Source organism: Pseudophryne corroboree, chromosome 4 (genome assembly GCF_028390025.1).
Source record: "Pseudophryne corroboree isolate aPseCor3 chromosome 4, aPseCor3.hap2, whole genome shotgun sequence".
In the NCBI taxonomy this organism is placed as follows: domain Eukaryota; kingdom Metazoa; phylum Chordata; class Amphibia; order Anura; family Myobatrachidae; genus Pseudophryne; species Pseudophryne corroboree.
The window spans coordinates 642,628,159-642,637,534 of NC_086447.1; the positions used below are offsets into that span (position 1 = coordinate 642,628,159).

Consider the following 9,376-nt stretch of genomic DNA (forward strand, 5'->3'; position numbering starts at 1 on the left):
GTAGTGCCCCTTTATACAATGACCACTGTAGTGGTAGTGCCCACAGTGGTAGTGCCCCTTATGTAGAGCCCATAGAATTGGTGCACGTTATGCAGTGCCTGCAGTAGTAGTGCCCCTTATGTCTCCAGAAGTGATGCACCATATGAAGTGCCCCCTATGCAATGCCCTCATTAGTAGTGCCCCCAGTAGTAATGCCCCTATGTGGTATTGCCCCCAGTAGTTATGCCCCCAGTAGATATGCCCCTTGTAGATATGCCCTCTTTAGTTTTGCCCCTGTAGATATGCTTCTTGTAAATATGCCCCCAGTAGATAGGACTCCTTAAGTTATGCCCCTTGTAGTTATGCCCCCAGTAGATATGCCCCTTTAGTTTTGCCCCCTGTAGTTATGTCTCTTGTTGATATGCCCCCTGTAGATATGCCCCTTGTAGATATGCCCCCTTTAGTTATGTTCCTTGTAGATATGCCCTCTGTAGTTATGCCACTTGTAGATATGGCCCTAGCAGATATGCCCCCTTTAGTTTTGCCCCCTGTAGATATTACCCAAGTAGTTTTGCCCCCTTCAGTTTTGCCCCCTGTAGATATGCCCCCTTTAGTTATGCCCCCTGTAGATATGGCTCCTGTAGATATGGCTCCTGTAGATATGCCCCCAGTAGATATGCCACATTTAGTTTTGTCCCCTGTAGATATGCCCCGTTTAGTTTTGCCCCCTCTAGTAGTGCCCCTTTATACAATGTCCACTGTAGTGGTAGTGCCGCTTATGTAGAGCCCATAGTATTGGTGCCCCTTATGCAGTGCCCCCAGTAGTAGTGCCCCTTATGTCCCCAGAAGTGACGCCCCTTATGAAGAGCCCCCTATGCAATGCCCTCATTAGTAGTGCCCCCAGTAGTAATGCACCATGTAGTATTGTCCCCAGTAGATATGTCCCTTGAAGATATGCCCCCCTGTAGATATGCCCCCTGTAGATATGCCCCTTGTAGATATGCCCCTTTAGATATGCCCCCAGTAGATATGAGCCCTTAAGTTATGCCCCTTGTAGTTATGCCCCCCAGTAGATATGCCCTCTTTAGTTTTGCCCCCTGTAGTTATGCCTCTTGTTGATATGTCCCTGTAGATATGCCCCCCTTAGTTATGCCCCTTGTAGATATGAACCCTTTAGTTATGCCCCTTGTAGGTATGCCCCAGTAGATATGGCCCTTGTAGATATGCACCCTTTAGTTATGCCCCTTGTAGATATGCCCCCTTTAGTTATGTCCCTTGTAGGTATGCCCCCTTTAGTTATGCCACTTGTAGATATGGCCCCAGTAAATATGCCCCCTTTAGTTTTGCCCCCTGTAGATATGTCCCCTTTAGTTATGCCCCTTGTAGATATGGCCCCTGTAGATATGCCCCCAGTAGATATGCCCCCTTTAGTTATGCCCCCCTGTAGATATGCCCCCTTTAGTTTTGCCCCCTCTAGTAGTGCCCCTTTTTACAATGCCCACTGTAGTGGTAGTGCCCACAGTGGTATTGCCCCTTATGTAGAGCCCATAGTATTGGTGCCCCTTATGCAGTGCTACCTGTAGTAGTGCCCCTTATGTCCCCAGAAGTGATACACCTTATGAAGTGCCCCCTATGCAATGCCCTCATTAGTAGTGCCCCCAATAGTAATGCCCCTATGTGGTATTGCCCCCAGTAGATATGCCCCTTGAAGATATGCCCCCTGTAGATATGCCCCCTTTAGTTTTGCCCCCCGTAGTATGCCCCCTGTAGATATGCCCCTTGTAGATATGCCCCTTTAGATATGCCCCCAGCAGATATGAGCCCTTAAGTTATGCCCCTTGTAGTTATGCCCCCCAGTAGATATGCCCTCTTTAGTTTTGCCCCCTGTAGTTATGCCTCTTGTTGATATGCCCCTTGTAGATATGCCTCCTTTAGTTATGCCCCTTGTAGATATGCCCCAGTAGATATGGCCCTTGTAGATATGTACCCTTTAGTTATGCCTCTTGTAGATATGCCCCCTTTAGTTATGTCCCTTGTAGATATGCCTCCTTTAGTTATGCCCCTTGTAGATATGGCCCCAGTATATATGCCCCCTTTAGTTTTGCCCCCTGTAGACATGCCCCCTTTAGTTATGCCCCCTGTAGATATGGCCCCTGTAGATATGCCCCCTTTAGTTATGCCCCCTGTAGTTATGCCCCCAGTAGTTATACCCCGTTTAGTTTTGTCCCCTGTAGATATGCCCCCTTTAGTTTTGTCCCCTCTAGTAGTGCCCCTATGCAATGACCTCATTAGTAGTGCCCCCAGTAGTTATGCCCCCAGTAGATATGCCCCTTGAAGATATGCCCCCTGTAGATATGCCCCCTTTAGTATGGCCCCCTGTAGATATGCCCCCTGTAGATATGCCCGCTTTAGATATGCCCCCAGTAGATATGACCCCTTAAGTTATGCCCCTCGTAGTTATGCCCCCAGTAGATATGCCCCTTTAGTTTTGCTCCTGTAGTTATGCCTCTTGTTGATATGCCCCCTGTAGATAAGCCCCCTTAGTTATGCCCCTTGTAGATATGCCCCCTTCAGTTATGCCCCTTGTAGATATCACCCCTTTAGTTATTCCCCTTGTAGATATGCCCCCTTTAGTTATGCCCCTTGTTGATATGCCCCTAGTAGAAATGCCCCCTTTAGTTTTGCCCCCTGTAGATATGCCCCAAGTAGATATGCTCCCTTTAGTTTTGTCCCTGTAGATATGCCCCCTTTAGTTTTGCCCCCTCTAGTAGTGCCACTTACACACAAAAAAAACAAACACAATATACTCACCTTAAGCCCCACTCCTGCGTCCAACCGCTGGCGTCCAAACTTGCCACCCGCTCCCCAGAACTATGGGAGAGATGTCATGACGTCTCTCCCATAGCGCAAACTACACACTGCAAAAGTCGGAAGCCTGAGCTCACTCCTGAGCTCCTGCCTCCAGCTGCTGCTGTAAAGCTGAAGCCGGGGGGGCGCTGGTAATAAAATCTCAGCGGGCGCCCGGCATCTCCCTGCACCACCGGCTGACATTGTGGGTTAGGTGAGCATGAGGAGGCGGAACTGGTTCCGTCTCCAAATAGAACTGAAGGAACGCAGTTCCGCCCCGTTACGGCTCACTTTAACCTCTGCAGTGGCAGTATGTGCAAGGTGCACTCCTGTCATTATCTGTGATTTTATCTTTGAGATAGTGCACCGATGTGTGGAGCATTGTATGAACAGTCAGTGGCACTGACCATTACGACACCTGCCTGCAGCTATAGGTGTCGTTGCCCATTCACTACAGCAGGGATAACGCTGTTCCTGGTTGTGGCAGCTGCCGGCTATGGGCAGCATAGGAGATCTTGTGATAATAGCGAGATATCATGCACTGGAGCTAGGCTGATGCATTCTAGCAGGGATCACTGGAGGGGGGAGTTTTCACTCCCCCACTTCGGCATCCGAGAAGGTTATACATCTTGGCGCTACTGCTTTGGTAAAGAGATAATATGCATGATATGTGCGAGCCTAATACATCTCCCCCACAGTACCTACCAATCCACTCCTAACTGTCAATTTATGGGTATAATACATCTCCCCAACAGTACCTACCAATCCGCTCCTAACTGTCAACTTACAGGCTGTGCTTTAAAATGACAAAGCTGATGGTTGGTAATTTATCTTTCTCCACTTTATCTCTCTCCAAGCTTTGATACATATGCCCCATAATCTTACAATAGCTGTTACATTAATTCATAAGACCAATTTTATGAAAGAATACACAGAGATGGTACTGTGTATTCTGTGTGGTTAAATTCCATTTTTTTTTTTCACTTTAACATCATGAAGTGCGTATATTCTAGGAAGTTGCTGCTGACTCATTCCCAGTTATGTGGTGGAACTAAAGTATGTTTCATGTTCCGAGTATGCTACTGACAGAGTGTTCATTTTCTTATTTCTCTGCTCTTTGCACCAGTGTAAAGAAAAATATTTTTATTTTACTTTCACCCCAGGACACAATTGCACTTATTTACACAGAGCCTGATTTACAGGTGCACATGGGATGTAGTTATGTGACCAGAGGTAAGGAGACCGCCGGTCCTCCCGCCGGGCATCTCGATGACTGGCGGTTTCCTGCATACCCAAACAAGTGAACACATATCCCATCGTGACTGTGCCTTTGTACGCAGCATAACTGAGCATATGTGCTAATGTCGCAGATGCAGGGATTTGTATTGAGACACTCACACTGGCAGCATTTTAAAGTCAAACCTGCTGCATGCTTACGAAGACGCAGTCGCTGGCTGAGACACAAAACGGTCATGGCAAGCCAGCGTTTAGTCGACACCCTCCGTTACCTCTCACAAACACTCACTGTCAATCAGTACAATGCAGCTCCAATGAAGTTCCAACACATGCACATCAGTACAATGCAGGTCCAACACATGCACATCAGTACAATGCAGGTCCAACACATGCACATCAGTACAATGCAGGTCCAACACATGCACATCAGTACAATGCAGGTCCAACACATGCACATCAGTACAATGCAGGTCCAACACATGCACATCAGTACAATGCAGGTCCAACACATGCACATCAGTACAATGCAGGTCCAACACATGCACATCAGTACAATGCAGCTCCAACACATGCACATCAGTACAATGCAGGTCCAACACATGCACATCAGTACAATGCAGCTCCAACACATGCACATCAGTACAATGCAGGTCCAACACATGCACATCAGTACAATGCAGGTCCAACACATGCACATCAGTACAATGCAGGTCCAACACATGCACATCAGTACAATGCAGCTCCAACATATGCACATCAGTACAATGCAGGTCCAACACATGCACATCAGTACAATGCAGGTCCAACACATGCACATCAGTACAATGCAGGTCCAACACATGCACATCAGTACAATGCAGGTCCAACACATGCACATCAGTACAATGCAGGTCCAACACATGCACATCAGTACAATGCAGGTCCAACACATGCACATCAGTACAATGCAGCTCCAACACATGCACATCAGTACAATGCAGGTCCAACACATGCACATCAGTACAATGCAGCTCCAACACATGCACATCAGTACAATGCAGGTCCAACACATGCACATCAGTACAATGCAGGTCCAACACATGCACATCAGTACAATGCAGCTCCAACACATGCACATCAGTACAATGCAGGTCCAACACATGCACATCAGTACAATGCAGCTCCAACACATGCACATCAGTACAATGCAGGTCCAACACATGCACATCAGTACAATGCAGGTCCAACACATGCACATCAGTACAATGCAGCTCCAACACATGCACATCAGTACAATGCAGGTCCAACACATGCACATCAGTACAATGCAGGTCCAACACATGCACATCAGTACAATGCAGGTCCAACACATGCACATCAGTACAATGCAGGTCCAACACATGCACATCAGTACAATGCAGGTCCAACACATGCACATCAGTACAATGCAGGTCCAACACATGCACATCAGTACAATGCAGGTCCAACACATGCACATCAGTACAATGCAGGTCCAACACATGCACATCAGTACAATGCAGGTCCAACACATGCACATCAGTACAATGCAGGTCCAACACATGCACATCAGTACAATGCAGGTCCAACACATGCACATCAGTACAATGCAGGTCCAACACATGCACATCAGTACAATGCAGGTCCAACACATGCACATCAGTACAATGCAGGTCCAACACATGCACATCAGTACAATGCAGCTCCAACACATGCACATCAGTACAATGCAGGTCCAACACATGCACATCAGTACAATGCAGGTCCAACACATGCACATCAGTACAATGCAGCTCCAACACATGCACATCAGTACAATGCAGGTCCAACACATGCACATCAGTACAATGCAGGTCCAACACATGCAAAGTAAAAGCAAAACCATTGACCAACTGCGAAAACATTGGCATTCCATGCTCCTCTGAATCAGGACCATAGTGCAATGCATATACATATTATTATTATTATTTTATTTTTTTGTAGGGGGGGGTTGTACAGTTTTTTCGTTCAATTGAGAAAATGAACATTAATATTTGGGAGACTGTAACAGTATAATCCACCATATTATTAAATAAGTCTCATGGGCCCTGAAGAGTATCGTTCCTTTTATTTGCACATTGAAGGAAAAATGTATCAGTGCTATTTTTCAATGTATTCATGCCGGGACTGCTGGAACAATAAGCAGCTGTCCTGCCCATATGTCCCAGCAGTGTGGCTAAGCATACACAATCTTACTTTTCACATACGCCAAAAAAGAGTTGAAAAGGCAGAAAGGGATCATTGGAAGATGGAAGATGGTTCTATCTCCTGCGTTAAACGTCATCAATAGGAACAAATCATAAAACATGCTCTAAATGTGGTTCTGCATGATTAAAGTCTTCTTCTGCTTACCTGACCCAGATGCCTAAATGACAACAATATAATCATGTCATTGTGTCTGTCCCCAGTGATGGAAGCAGGACAGAATGGAGGTGAATGGTGCTAATACTGTAAAAATAAGTTGGAGGAATGAGTATACCATAAGAGAATGAGATTAAAGTTTTTATGAACTAATGGGTCAATAAACAGTTTTGATTATTTTTGTAGTTCATGTATATGCTAACATTACTGTGAATGGCAAGTAAAGTATGGGTAATATTAAGTATATCTTTTAAAAAGCTTAATGGTTATCTTCAAAATCCAAACTGGAACAGTGGAATGGATGTTTAAAATACGTAGGTTTATACTATATCTTAAGTATACATTTTATTAGACATGCTATCATGAACTTGCATCTAGCACCACATCATTGGCCTGATATCAGTGATTTTGTAATTCCCAGAATGAATAGCGTTTAACCTGGTGGTTTCAGTACTGGTAAACTCCGGTAATAAGGTCTACACATACTCAGAAGACAGTGTATGATATCACTACCCTAAAAAAAAAGACCCTTAACCAGAGGCTAACTACAGTTAATGGTAGATACTCTCTGTGAAAGTGTGTATCTAAGCAATGAAAACAGGCAGCAATTTGTATATTAAAATATGACCTATATCATTCTATGATGTTTGGTTTCAATTAAAAATGACAACACTGGACATGCTTCCATTGTATATCCAGTGTTTCCTATATGTAATTCTGTAGTTTTTTCCTGGCGTGTTTATTGTTTTATCTGATTACTAATGTTTGCAGCTTTGTTCACATTGATGTCTATTTTTGCTCAGCAGAACTAATTTTAGACAGACAGCAGTGCCATCTAATATTGTGATGTGTATTTTATATTGTACACATTGACCACAACATTTCTTTGTAAACAATATTTGCAGCTTTTCCTTCAAGGCTTAACACAAAAGATGCATAAAGCAGCCCATGGGAGAAGCAGCTGGTCCTGAGATCTATGACTGCAGCCCTGAGCGATTGCCCCTGCAACTTGTTGATCGTCATAGTGAGGAAACAGCAGGCACTTGAATTGAAAAGTAAAATTGTTGGGGATAAAAGGGATACGTGGTATAAACACAGGCTCACCTGTGCCACATCCCTGTGGAATCCCTGCCTCAATTAGGTTCCTTTGCAGAGCAGTCACTTTAAGTTGTATTACGTTGCATAACTTGGGTGGAGTCAAGTTCAGCATAATAATGCACTGGAATTTTTTTCCTTGCTCCTCTCCCTGATGTCACATCGAGATCACACATGCTTTAGTTTCTTTCTGGGTTACTAAGCTACACAATAGTGAAAACGCAATACAAATTCATCCTGTAGTTTTGCTTGATGCTGGAATGAACAGACAGACAAAAATTCTGAAATTTTTTTTTCAGTCTCCATAGTTCAAAAGCAGTACCTAGAAGTATATTATGTAATGTCTGGGACTGTAGACACTGTTGAGACGTTATCGGTAGAAATTGCAAGCGGGGGTAAAGGAATAAAAAAGTTAGTATTGGGTTTATGCTATAGGCCGCCTGGTATTAATGTGTCTGATGAGGAATTGTTACTAAAGCAAATTGAAAGAGCAGCAGGAGTAGGTGACACAGTAGTGATGGGAGATTTTAACTATCCAGAGGTAAATTGGATAAATGATTCATGTGAAACTGCTAAGGGTAACATGTTTTTAAACACACTAAATCATAACTACTTAGTTCAACTTATCGAGAAACCTACCAGGTACAATGCAATCTTAGATCTGGTATTAACAAACAATGGGGAATTGGTATAAAAGTAGCCCATAGGAAACAGCGACCACAATATGGTAACATTCAATATCAGTTTTCATAAGCAGTCCTATAATGGCTCAACTAGGACTCTAAACTTTAGCAAAGCCAACTTTGATATGATGAGGGAAGCTTTAAGGGATATTGAATGGGAAATTTTGTTTCAAGGAAAAAATACTACGGAGAAATGGTATGAATTAAAATCACTGCTAGTTAAAAATACTCTCAAATTTATTCCCACAAGCAGCAAAAAAAGGAATAAAAAAATACCAAACCACTGTGGCTTAACAAAAAGATAAAGGAACTTATGGGCAAGAAAAGGTGAGCATTCAAAAAATACAAATCTAACGGGAGTGCGGAGTCATTTCAGCACTATAAGGACTCTTACAAAATATGCAAAAAAGAAATAAGAGCAGCTAAAGTAGAAACTGAAAAACTAGTAGCAAAGGAAAGCAAAGCAAATCCCAAAAAATTATTTAAATACATCAACAGCAAGAGATTAAATAAGGAAAGTATAGGCCCTTTAATAGACAAGTTGGGAGTCTTAGTCAAAAATGATAATGACATAGCGGGCAAACTAAATGAGTTTTTTTCAATGGTATTTACAAGAGAGGACCAAATTCAGGGACTAACACACAATCTCAATAATGATAATGACCCACGAATAAGTGCTTATTTAAGTGAGGAGGTAGTCTGTGACCGATTAAAAATTTTAAAGATTAATAAGTCACCGGGTCCCGGTGGATTTCACCCAAGGGTTCTAATGGAGCTTCACTCTGAACTTGCAAGACCGCTATTTTTGATCTTTAAAGATTCAGTTATATAAGGTATGGTTCCCAAAGACTGGGATAGACAAGTTGGGAGTCTTAGTCAAAAATGATAATGACATAGCGGGCAAACTAAATGAGTTTTTTTCAATGGTATTTACAAGAGAGGACCAAATTCAAGGACTAACACACAATCTCAATAATGATAATGACCCACGAATAAGTGCTTATTTAAGTGAGGAGGTAGTCTGTGACCGATTAAAAAATTTAAAGATTAATAAGTCACCGGGTCCCGGTGGATTTCACCCAAGGGTTCTAATGGAGCTTCACTCTGAACTTGCAAGACCGCTATTTTTGATCTTTAAA

General features: G+C 43.3%; 1 protein-coding gene across 1 annotated transcript; it reads left to right on the forward strand.

Annotated features, from left to right (window-relative positions):
• The first annotated feature begins 4,255 nt into the window (after positions 1–4,255).
• LOC134910978 (adhesive plaque matrix protein-like) lies at positions 4,256–5,932 on the forward strand. Its single transcript, XM_063919372.1, has one exon. The coding sequence runs from the start codon at positions 4,256–4,258 to the stop codon at positions 5,930–5,932; it is 1,677 nt and encodes a 558-aa protein (XP_063775442.1).
• The last annotated feature ends 3,444 nt before the right edge of the window (positions 5,933–9,376 follow it).